Source organism: Portunus trituberculatus, chromosome 16, assembly GCF_017591435.1.
Source record: "Portunus trituberculatus isolate SZX2019 chromosome 16, ASM1759143v1, whole genome shotgun sequence".
Classification (NCBI taxonomy): Eukaryota; Metazoa; Arthropoda; class Malacostraca; order Decapoda; family Portunidae; genus Portunus; species Portunus trituberculatus.
The window spans coordinates 6,024,862-6,037,789 of record NC_059270.1 but is presented as its reverse complement, the minus strand read 5'-3'; the positions used below and the strand labels follow the sequence as shown (position 1 = coordinate 6,037,789).

The following is a 12,928-nucleotide window of genomic DNA, read 5'->3' as shown; positions in this document are numbered from 1 at the left end:
TGACTCCTATGTTGAGGTTTAAACAAAACAAAATTGTGGAGTTCCCTAAGCAAATGTTGAACTCGAACGACAGATACAATGGGCCGGTATGGACGCCACCAAGTACAAAGCAGTAATACAAGATATCTGACGTAGTACAAGTATGATATGAAGTGTGATTTTGTGAATGTGCAGCTTGAAAAATAGCAGTCACATAAGTCAAACCGGTGAACTCATCCAATAACTGTTCCATATGAAGGGCAATAGGGACTCCACTACGCCAGCAGCTAAGGGGATCAAAATGATAATCGGTTTCTGAATTTATATTAATCATATCATTTGTTTTTTAACTGTCTTTGCTTTGATATGTACCTTGTAGTACGAAATACATTTCAATGGATACACCCTTATCTGAAGCGTCCCTTCATGGACATCCACGCCCAGTGCCTAGGCAGCTGAAGTGCAATGAGTGCTCAAGCGAGGCGTTCTGTTCTCATTCCCCGTGTCACTCAAGACCTGAAGACGCTTCCCGCCACTACGCACGCCGTTAAGCACCCCATGAGACGGAACAGTCCCTTCAAGTCCCTGACGCGTAGAAAACGAGAAGGAATGATGGTGGTGGAGGAAGAGAAACAGGAAAAAAAATGAGAAATGGCAAATATATTGCGATAAGTGGAAAGAAAGGAATATGGGAAGGATGTGGTTCTAGGAGGAGGAGGAGGAGGAGGGGGAATGACAAAAATAAAAGGACTACTACTACTACTACTACTACTACTACTACTACTACTACTACTACTACTACTACTACTACTGCTGCTACTACTACTACTACTACTACTACTACTACTACTACTACTACTACTACTACTACTACTACTACTACTACTACTACTACTACTACTACTACTACTACCACTACTACTACTACTACTACTACTACTACTACTACTACTACCACTGCTACTTTTATGACTACTACTACTACTACTACTACTACTACTACTACTACTACTACTATTTCTACTACTACTACCACTTCTACTATTTCTACTACTACTACTACTACTACTACTACTACTACTACTTTTTATATAACAGGGAAAAACTGGCCAAGGGCAACAATAACGATTAAACAAAAAATAAGCAAAAATACCCACTTAGATGCCGGTTCCCGAGAGAGTTAGCCAAAAGAATGGGAAAAATGTCCTGAAACCTGTTATGAGTTCAGGTCACATGCAGGTAGATGGAAATAGAGAAGGAAATAGGGAGTTTCAGAGTTTACCAGAGAAAGGTATGAATGATTGAAAGTAAAGGTTAATTCTTGCATTAAGTCCGGTTCTGACGTGTCAATATGCGGTTAGAATTGCCAGCCGCTAGAGTTTCCGGCTGGATATTGGTGCATAGCGGGTGGAGAAACCAGCCGCTAAGCAAGACCGACATGTTAGTCTTGTCCAAACGCTGACGACTTTACTTTACATTGTGACGTCACGGAAGGTTTGAACATGTGGGTGTCCAGAGGCAGAAAGGATGATGTTGGAGCTAGTAAGGGACAGGTAGCATGTTTGGGACCCGAAAAATGAGTAGTACAGTAAAAACACCTTACATAGAACTACATTCGATAAGATCGCTACCACTCTCCTATAACTGCTTCCCTCTCTGCAGGATGTTGTTGGAGGTGATGATTGAATACTTGTGATGATTTTAACTTGATTGCAATTGTGTATAGTCTTTTGTTAAGATGAACACTAATTTTTATAAGAAATGTAGGCCGACCAGCCGATACTCCCCAGCCGCTTTGTGTGAACGTGTTCCGGCTAGCAGGGCTCTGTCGATAATTCTAGCTGCTAGCATTTCCAGCCGCACATTGACACACGTAAACCACCTTTAGGAGGTGGACAGAATAGAGGTGAGAGGAAGAAAAAAAGTTTTGTACAGCGAGGATGTATGAGGAGGGGAGACATGCAGTAGGTAAGATCAGAAGAACAGTTGGCATGAAAATAGCGGCAGAAGATAACAAGAGAAGCAACATTGTGGCGGTGAGAAAGAGACTGAGGACATTCAGTCGGAGGAGAAGAATTGATAAGACAAAATTATCTTTATTCCACTCGATCTATAATAAAACAGTGAAGTGGAACCAAGCGAGTTGGGGACAGTGTGGTCCCCAAGCACACGGGTACGAATTCTGGCCATGTGCACGGTCCGAGTGTAGGAAGGGCTTCGTTACTCCGGATAACGGTTTCCTAACGGGTGGGCTTTCACCCCAAGTACCTCATCTAGCCCGTAATCCCCGTGAAAAGCCCACATTGTTAAAAAAAATACATGCGAAGAATATTACAAACATGAGCGGATAAGGATGCTCCATGCATGCAGTGGGGGCGTGAGAAAAACTGATGGAGACGACTCAAAACACCTATACTTTCACGGATGTTCAGTGTAGAAGAGGGTGATAGATGAGTGTCACTGAAGGTGACTGGAAGGTGACTGAAGGTGTTTGGAAGGTTGTGTCGAGTTGATAGATGTAGGAACTGAGTTTTTGAGGCACTGAACACTTCCAAGTTTTCTCTGCTCCAATCAGAAATTTTAGAGAGATCAGAAATCAAGTGTTTTGTGGCGTCCCTGCGTTATCTGTTTACTTTTGAAGGGCTGGTCGTCTCTGAAAAGATGTGGAAAAGTGTAGGGTGCAACGTCAGGAACGACGCCGAGGAAAGCGACGCCGCACACGACGCCGAGGAGAGCGACGCCACACACGACGCCGAGGAGAGCGACATTACGCACGACTCCTGAGGAAAGCGACTCCAGGGACGACGGCCAGGATAGTGACGCCTCGCAGAACACTGAGACTAATGGCGACATCGCATGGCGCAGGACAACCAGACGAATACTCGCGCAGAACTCCGACATTTGTCCCTTGCTTTTGGACGACTCTTTTGACCTTTTAGGGAACCTGCAGCTCTACTGGACCTTTTTTTTTTTTTTTTCTAACATTTTGTTGCCCCTGGCAGCATTCCCTTTTGCATGAAAAAAATAGTAAGAGGGAAACCCGCAGCAGTCGTCACAGACGAGGCCATGGGTGGTCGCCGCCAGTTGCGTGCGGCTTTGGACCGAAGGTTTCATGGTGCGTGCAGACCAATACCGTGAGCGAACTACTATTACTACAACAACAACAACAACAACAACAACTACTACTACTACTACTACTACTATTACTACTACTACTATACATACAACAACAACAACAACAACAACAACAACAACAACAACAACAACAACAACAACAATAACAACAACAACAACAGCAAGCAGCAACAACAACAACAACAACAACAACAACAACAACAACTATTACTACTACTACTACTACTACTACTACTACTACTACTACTACTGGTGCTGCAGCTGCTGCTCCTGCTTCTACTACAACTATCACTATTGCTAAAGCAGCTGCTACTATTGTAAAGTATTATAGCCAATAAGGAACAATAAAAGCAATGATAATAAATGATAATAGGAATGACGATGAATAAGATGATAATAATAGTAATTACAATGATGATATTCAGTACTATTTTCTGACTATTGTTTTCGTTTTTTGGTATTGATTTTGTTATTATTATTATTATTATTATTATTATTATTATTATTATTATTATTATTATTATCATTATTATTATTATTATTATTATTATTACTATTATCGTAGTAGTAGTAGTAGTAGTAGTAATAATAATAATAATAATAATAATAATAATAATAATAATAATAATAATAATAATAATAATAATAATAATAATAATAATAATAATAATAATAATAATAATAATAATAATAATAATAATAATAATAATAATAATAATAATAATAATAATAATAATAATAATAATGATAATAATTATAGTAATAATGATAATAATAATAGGAATAATAATAATAATAATAATAATAATAATAATAATAATAATAATAATAATAATAATAATAATGATAATAATAATAATAATAATAATAATAATAATAATAATAATAATAATAATAATAATAATAATAATAATAATAATAATAATAATAATAATAATAATAATAATAATAATAATAATAATAATAATAATAATAATAATAATAATAATAATAACAAGTACTACTATTGTTATTATTATTATTATTATTATTATTATTATTATTATGATAATAATAATGATAATACGATACACATAATAATAATAATAATAATAATAATAATAATAATAACAACAACAACAATTATTATTATTATTATTATTATTATTATTATTATTATTATTATTATTATTATTATTATTATTATTATCATTATTATTATCATCATCATTATTACTACCATTATTATTATTACCATTATTATTATTATTATCATTATTGTTTTTATCATCACGTATTGTTGTCACTAACTTTATCATCATGATTATCTTTTCATTATTATTATCAGTATTATTATCATTGTTATAACAACAACAACAACAACAACAACAACAACAACAACAATAACGCAACAACAACGTCTACAAGAAGAAGAACAACAACAACAACAAAAACAACAACAACTACAACAACAACAACTCCTACTACTACTACTACTACTACTACTACTTCTAGTGTAACCAGTTGTCACCTTATTGTACTGTATATTAATTGTTAATAAGTAATAAGTATATATACGTTGTTCGGTTTGGGGCTTGGCTCACCAGAGAGAGAGAGAGAGAGAGAGAGAGAGAGAGAGAGAGAGAGAGAGAGAGAGAGAGAGAGAGAGAGAGAGAGAGAGAGAGACGGTGTTGGGGGATGTCTGGAAGAAAAAAAAAATCTGAACAGTTCCGCTTTCTTCCCCGTAACTACAAGAAAAGAAATGTCTTCCTTCACAACGAATCTTTAAGCGTCGTAGCATTAGTCCAGTCATGCTGGCGTGAAGAAGGACGTTACAAGGGCAGTCGTTATCTTTCTTGGCTATTGGCCTACAAAGTGCTGAGTTGCTATTATGGACTTGCCTTTGTAACACATTTCAGGTTTGTGATTGTTGTTCGTCTTGCATCAACATGAGCCTCATTATGACAGACTCAAATCTTTGAGTGAACATGCCATATTTAGGCTATACCTGAGCTGGTGTTTACACTATACGCGGTGATGATAAATTTAGACATTTGCCAGTGTTTTTGCGTCTCTTGTTTCCCACTGGAGGATATTGACCTAGAGTTTTCAGGTCAGGATTCAGAGGCCACCGGGATAATGCAGGCCAGAAGGTGCCGTTCCTCATTTTGTGCGGGACATTGGGGCCTGCAGTGAGAAACATCGACTGGTAAAGCATCTTTAGTTCGTACGGCTGGTGTGCTTGTTTTGATGAAACACACATTTACCGATCATATCGAATATTCACTTTTCTTCTTTTTTTTTTTTCTCCTGCATGCAAGTAGTACTGAGGCTCTGTTTCCTCACAGGAGACCTGGTTTAAATCAAAGGATGTGCTGACTCTACTTACTTTTTTTTTTTACCTATAGCGCCTGTAGGTCTACTTGAAGAGTATGGGAAACGCTGTTCAGCTTCCACTCATTAGTGACGCAGGCAGTTTTATCTATAGTGTCCCTAAAAGCAAGAATAAAGAGCGAGAAATGTCACCGAAAATGGAATGGGAAGTCCATGATACCACCAATACAAGGAACGTGCCCCATCCCCATCCCCTACGCCGCTCCAGGGAAGACTGGACCCAACCTGCACTGCCTCCACTTCAGTATTCACTTTACCATCGCGTGGGAGTTCCAGTAGTAAAATTAGTCAAACTTCCACCTAGTTATAGCATCGCAAATGTATCACATAGAACTGTTTAGAATTATCAAAGCGCTAAATCGCTCACCAAGAAACTACTGTGAGAAAATTGAACTCTCGACCTGTGGCCCGCAGGCTGAGCACAATACAGCATAGCCACCACCACCCTTAGATTTTGTGGTTGCATAACCCACGCACGATACATTTCCTGAACTATGACGTGTACCATGTATTCTTATCACCACCAGGAAGGCGTCACGCAGGAGGGCGGAAGTGGGATGATGCAGGAGAGCAGAGTCTTGGAAACCTATATATTGAGGAGATGGCTGTCCTTGCGCCACACACTCACTTGCAGTCATCAGGCACTTGTTGCGGTGTCCCACGTAAGTAGGTGAGCTGCGCCTGCACGGGTCACATACTGTTTCCTTTATTGACATGAACACGGATTGGTCAAGGTGTGCCATACTAGAAGGGAAGGAAATATAGCTCTTCGTCATATACTGATCCATTTTTCCACGAATAGAGAGCAGAGAGTACTGCCACCTTAATTGTTACTTAGCCTTTTGCAGAAAATCTGAAGATCATGAAGACTACAGCAAGAGTGAAATGCTCCCTCACATTGATGGCCGTGGTGCTGCTGGTAGGCGTGTTCCTCACGGATACTGCCGAAGCTCAAGGACGCGGGAGGGGGCGAGGCAGAGGCCGAGGAAGAGGTCGAACAAAGACCATAAGTGACAAACTTGGTAAAAGCCTTTCTGTGTATTTACCTAGTTGTATTTACCTAGTTGTAGTTTTACAGGGCCTGGGCTTTATGCTCGTGTGGCCCCGTCTCCATATCTACACTTATCCAATTTTTCTTTAAAACTATGCACACTCGTTGCTGACACCACTTCCTCACTCAAACTGTTCCAAGTCTCAACGCATCTTTGTGGGAAACTATATTTTTTTTACATCTCTCAGACATCATGTGTGTGTGTGTGTGTGTGTGTGTGTGTGTGTGTGTGTGTGTGTGTGTGTGTGTGTGTGTGTGTGTGTGTGTGTGTGTGTGTGTGTGTGTGTGTGTGTTTCTGAACGTGTGTGTTCCTGCCTTAATTCTTGTCCGATCTTTATTTGAAGTACAATAACGCTTTCTTCTTTATTCCTCCACAGAACGATGTGTGTGTGGCGAGGTTGACGGTGATTCTGCCTGCAGCACGTGCTTTGATGAAACGCGCACAGATCCAGGTGAGCAGCTTTTCTCCCATCTTCCTTCTTAGCAGCAAAAATTTTGAAGGTGTAAGTGTCTTCATGGAGTCGATTTAGGATAGATACTACTGTGTTCCAGATGACTTCTTGTCTTGGTGTCTCACATTGTACTGCCATATCTTATCAAAGGCCGCTCCTAAAACACGACCTTCGTTCCGATAACTCCGTCTGAAATCCTTTAGTGTAGGTTGGAGAGTTTTCTAGCCACGCAGGTGAAAAACAGAGCTCTTCGTTACTTGCTCATTTCCATTATGCAGTATGTAGACGTATTATATTGTCAGCGAGAGTAGTACGAGTAAATCACGCAATCTCTCTCTCTCTCTCTCTCTCTCTCTCTCTCTCTCTCTCTCTCTCTCTCTCTCTCTCTCTCTCTCTCTCTCCATATGCTATCGGTGTTCTTGAGATATTCCTGACCAAAGCAATTTTTTTTTTTCCTTTTCCGTTTATCAGCAGGTCATAGATAAAGTTCACATACTTTCTCGATTCGTGTTCACTCAAGGCTCTGTCAATAAGTTCATTATTTCATCTTCTAATTAGACCACTCAAATATCTCAACTGTGATTATTCTGCACTACATTTAACTAATGCGATTCTACAAATACCTAACAAGGTACCCAACATTCCTTTAGTATTTAGTGAACACTGACACCAACACAGCCATGCCATAGACACTAACTTTCTCTGTACTACAACTTCTAACTTTTTACGCACTGTTTTATGTACAAATACAACAAAAAATGCATCACTGGCTCCCATTTAACATTTCAAGGGTGTTTAGTGAACACTGACAATACCACAGCCGCCACGTCTCGTTAAGAACCTTTCACGTCTGCAGCACTCACTGACATTATTATCACTTTCTATTTCTTGACTATAAATGAGTGTAGGTTTTTATCTGTAAATTTGACCTCATTGTAGCAAAAAGAGACAGGCAAAGACAGACACAGGCAGACGTGTGTGTGTGTGTCCGCACCTCGACTGCTTTCAATAGTTTTTAGTAGATTGGTTTATTACGAGTTCTTTAAGGATATTTTTATGATTGTAGTGACATATTAACATGATTTTTACATTATTAACAGAAAACTCCTGAGAAGCTGGTTTAACTTCTCTGTGACCTTGGAAAATACACGTGGCGAGACAGCAAAGCGTTTCAGAAAACAGAATATAGACAAATCTACAACAGTCTCTAGTAGAGGTAGTGATGGTGGTGGTAATGGCGATGGTGTTAATTAAATGTGGTGATTATGGTGATGTTTGTGGTGTTGGTAGGATGATGGTAGTGTAAGTGTTAGTGATGATGGTGGTATTAGTAGTGGTAATTGCTGTGGTGATGGTGTTAGAAGTGGTGGTGATGGTGATATTAGAGGTTATGATGATGGTGGTGGTGTTAGTGGGAGTAGTGATAAGGTTCGTATAGAAGTACTCCTCTTGAGTAAATTATATATATTTTCTCTACATATTCCAAAATTTAGTAATTCGTTCAAACATTCATTCAATTGTATCTTTTCCTGTTTCCAGATAATGCCTCTCTTGCCTCCATCAGTGATTGTCTCGAGGGTGAAGGGATTAGTTTCGTAAGTATCAGTGTGTGTGTGTATGTGTGTGTGTGTGTGTGTGTGTGTGTGTGTGTGTATTTATTAATCGTTCACACTTTTCATTCTATACAGAACATGACAGCACAGTGCCAAAAATCCTCACGCTCGCGACGCCCTCAGGAATGATATCGTTGCCAAGACCAAAAAACAAAAACGGCTTCTGCTGTTGCTGCTGTTCTGGCGGCGTCACCAACACAACAGCAACAGATATATGAAGAAACTTCTAGCAAACGGAAAAAGGATACAAGTCACTTTTTTTCTCCTTCGTCACCATTTTCTATTACACTACCCGACTTCCACCACCAGACCCTACCGCACCACATTCTTCAATGCGGTCTACAATAATTATGTCTGCATGTCTGCCTGTCTCGCACCGTTCCTTTCAATAAAGCCTCACACGTTGCCGAGTGTATACTCTTCCTAATGGTATTCATTTTTTTTTATCTTTTTAAAGAAGGTCACTGGCAGAGAACAACGAAGAGAGCGTAAAAAGGGCCACTGGAGTGCTAATCCCTAGAAAGGACACAAGCATCATCCATAATTAGAGGACAAGCCTCATGAAATCTTTCAGTTGAAAGAGTTTAAATCAAACGAAGGAGGATATGCAGAACCAGGCAGAGTTCCTGAGTTTACCAGGGAACGGAACGAATGCCTGAGAATACTGGTTAACTCTTGCTCTACTATACTCCCGTCTCACTGGATGACTGAACGGATGTCCGTTGTGCTTCTTTGTTGCTCCGCAAAAATGGATAGGTCGTGTTGAGGTGGCCGAAAATACAAGTTGATTTTGGTGATAGTGCTAGCGGCGCTCCCGCTGCGCCATATTTATTTTTCCGCCAATTTCTAAAAAAAATTATACACAAAACTATTTAGAAATAACAATACAAATCTATCCCATTTTAGATTATATACTGTTCGGAGTCCAATACAAGATGTATATCTAAAACTTAAAATCTTCAGCATCTTTATTTTTTACAAACATGCATGAATAATTTCCTCAAAGTATATAATAACCTCAAGTTAAACACGCGATATGACATAAAAAAAAATGATATTATATAGAAACATAAAGTAATACATTAGGTAATCAATTATAATAAATACCAATAAAGTTATATGAATATATAAATTAATCATTAATAAAATTTCATTTTATTAAAAACAATATCAATAGGGCATTAATCGCTATCTTCATTATTACGTTCAATCCGAGGAGTTGATAACATCTGCTGTCTTAACTGAACAATGCTGAACTTCATTATCTGTCAAGGTTGTCTGGGTCGAACGACCAAACTGCCTCTCTTCACGACTTTACCTCTCTTTGTACGCCCCTTGAAACTCCGCTGTGCACCACTCGTGCATCCCTACCACGACCCAATGTGACGGCGACCGAGCTGCGTAAGTTTTCAGCATGTTGAAAGTGGTCGCCAAACTATGGTGCCCTTCGCTTCCCATCCGCGACCTTACATGCCTCCATGGTCGCGCCAATTTCATGTTCGCAGAAGGGTCGAACAACGGTCGGCACTCAAGTTGCGCGCCATGTGTGCCGTGTGGATTTTCAGAGCAGCGACTCTACATTGGTAGCCAAACCATTGTTGGTCCTTAGGGTTTGTTGTGTACACCCTGTGTGGCACAAATTGTTGTTGTAGGGAGAGAAGGACGGTGGTAAAGGCGATGGTATCGTGGTGTGGGTCTCCAGTTAGTACGGTGTGGCAATCAGTCGCTGACAGAGACCGCTTCATAGCCTCCCAGTCAGCACGCTCCCATAACCAGATGACTCGCTGTTGTTCCTCCTCTCTAGCAGCGGAGAGATTGATGGAGGACAACACTGCATAGTGATCAGAGCTACCCACACGGTCCAGTGGGCGGCACATCACACAAGCCTCTGGCAGATCAGAGAGCACAGGATCCAGGGAGCCTCCACGCTGGTGTGTTGGGAAGTTGACATGGTTGTGGAGACCCTGCACTACAGTGAGGTCTGTGAAGGCTCTCATCACCAAGTGTTGGTTGAGGTCACCTACAATAACTACATGTTGGCAGTTATGGGCAGCCATGATGTCATCGAGGTGCTCAGAGAGGTAGTTTAGGGGAGCGTTTCCTTGCCACTGTGGTCTGTATGCTGCACTCTCTCTCTCTCTCTCTCTCTCTCTCTCTCTCTCTCTTTCTCAATCTAAACCTTCTAAACCTTGGTTTAACTCAGCCTGTTCTCGTGCTATAAACGATAGAGGTTGCCCACAAAAGGTACTTGAGCCTTCCATCTCCTGAATCTCACGCACTTTATATTTCTGCCCGGAATCATACCAAGTCTGTTCTTTAATTTACCAAACACTCCTTCATATACAGAAAATGTCAAAATCTTACAAATTCCAACTCCCCTCGAGACTTTTGGCACCTGGCCAAAAACATCTCCAATAAGTTCATCTTTCTCTTCTTTATTTCAGCCTAATGGCACAAATGGAAACACATCTGTCTCTAAAGCTGAACTCTTCTCGTAAACCTTTGCTAACAATTCCCTCTTGAATGATTCTGGACTTGTCTCTTCCTCTCCTCCTCCCTCTGAGTATTTCAAGCCTTCAATTAAAGTTCCTCGTAATGATGTTTTCTATGCCCTCGCTGGCCTAAACTCTCGGAAGGCTTATGGACCTGATGGGGTCCTTCCTATTGTTCTCAAAACTGTGCTTCCGTGTTTGCACCTTGCCTGGCCAAACTCTTTCAACTGTGTCTATCGACTTCTATCTTTCCTTCATGCTGGAAATTTGCCTATATTCAGCTTGTTCCTAAAAAAGCTAACCGTTGTAATCAAGGAGGTTATATTGATGAAGACGCCGCGCGCCTATCCACGGCCCCCTGAAAAGGGGGCCGTGGCCTATCCCGCTATACTAAAAAAAAAGTGAAGCCAGTGGACGGAGCTTATGAGGCAGTGGGCGGAGCTTACGATCGTAACTTACACCTAAAAGATTGCCTTCTCCCGTGTTAAGCAATAGGAAATTGACGCTTTCTTTTTCATTACTAGAGGAAAACTAAGGAAGAACTCCGTTACCCTACGGAGCGAGCTCAGAGCTCATTATTTCCGATCTTCGGATAGGCCTGAGACCAGGCACACACCACACACCGGGACAACAAGGCCACAACTCTTCGATTTACATCCCTTATCTACTCACTGCTAGGTGAACAGCGGCTACACGTGAAAGGAGACACACCCAAATATCTCCACCCGGCCTGGGAATCGAACCCCGGTCCTCTGGCTTGTGAAGCCAGCGCTCTAACCACTGAGCTACCGGGCGTGTGTGTGTGTGTGTGTGTGTGTGTGTGTGTGTGTGTGTGTGTAAAGGATGAAGGCCTTCTTTAGTCGCTAAGGAGAACAAATAGATTATATGGCGGGTAAAAAAAAAAAAAAAAAACTATTTCTCAATTACTTATGATGAATGTGTAGTATATCACCAAAATCAGCAAATGCAGACCAGCAGTGTTTGGATGATTATTCAATAAAAATTATATTTTTTTTTTTTTATTCATGCAAGTAAATCTATCACTTGTATTCAACTTGGGCTGAAATAAGAAACTTGCGAGCTGAATAAATATTTGTATTTTTCTTCTGACTACTATTTTTATTTATTTTTTTTCTAGGTTGGTGATTTTTCTATTTGCTTGTTAGTGGGTGGCAAGGGGATTTCACAGTTTCAGACATGAACACGTGTTTGAAACAGCTGCACTGATGTGCGAAAAGTATTTGATTTGATCTATGGAGGATGAAAGAGAGATGGCATAGACAGCAGGCGAAGGTTAGAGATAAGTCCCTTGCGTCATGCCCTGTACACCTGATTGCACCTCTTCTCCTGTGCACGATGGCTTATTTGGTGACCATAGCAACAGTGACTGGCGACGTCATTTCACGTGTACTGTGCCATACATGGGTTTATTTTGCTGTCATTCGTAGTTCAGTAAAGATATTCTATATTTATTTCATTTTATTTTATTTATTCATTTATCTTTTTAACATCCTTAGCGTCAAATAATCACTTATCATTCGATGATTGATTGTATACAGTACTTACCCCTACTTATATAACATGTGTCGACATTGGGAACTCCGGTGGGGATAATTGATAAATCTGAAGCTATATTGCCGGATAGTGAAATAGTTCAACTAACATTTACTGTTCATTGACTGCGATCATGAGGAGCAAATTAATATAAGCTACAAACTTGTACTGATAAACATATACATACACACACTCTCAAATCATATCTCTCAGTACCTCGTGATGGCAAATGACTATTAAGAAACATCAAGCAACATATTGGAAACCTCTTGTGTCTCT

General features: G+C 40.1%; 1 protein-coding gene across 1 annotated transcript; it reads left to right on the top strand.

The window, feature by feature from the left end:
- Nucleotides 1-2,113: 2,113 nt before the first annotated feature.
- On the top strand, nt 2,114-9,008 carry LOC123504658. The gene is made up of 6 exons (XM_045255395.1): nt 2,114-2,152; nt 6,015-6,149; nt 6,336-6,509; nt 6,916-6,990; nt 8,530-8,585; nt 8,679-9,008. Exons 2-6 carry the CDS (start codon nt 6,089-6,091, stop codon nt 8,730-8,732), a joined length of 420 nt encoding a protein of 139 aa, XP_045111330.1. The 5' UTR covers nt 2,114-2,152; nt 6,015-6,088; the 3' UTR covers nt 8,733-9,008.
- Nucleotides 9,009-12,928: the final 3,920 nt, after the last annotated feature.

Excerpts from the sequence above, each read along its gene's own strand:
- LOC123504658 (XM_045255395.1), top strand. The coding sequence starts at position 6,089 with ATGGCTGTCCTTGCGCCACACACTCACTTGCAGTCATCAGGCACTTGT. Across the intron at positions 6,510-6,915 it reads GACCATAAGTGACAAACTTG|AACGATGTGTGTGTGGCGAG; the intron begins GTAAAAGCCTTT and ends ATTCCTCCACAG. Across the intron at positions 6,991-8,529 it reads TGAAACGCGCACAGATCCAG|ATAATGCCTCTCTTGCCTCC; the intron begins GTGAGCAGCTTT and ends TCCTGTTTCCAG.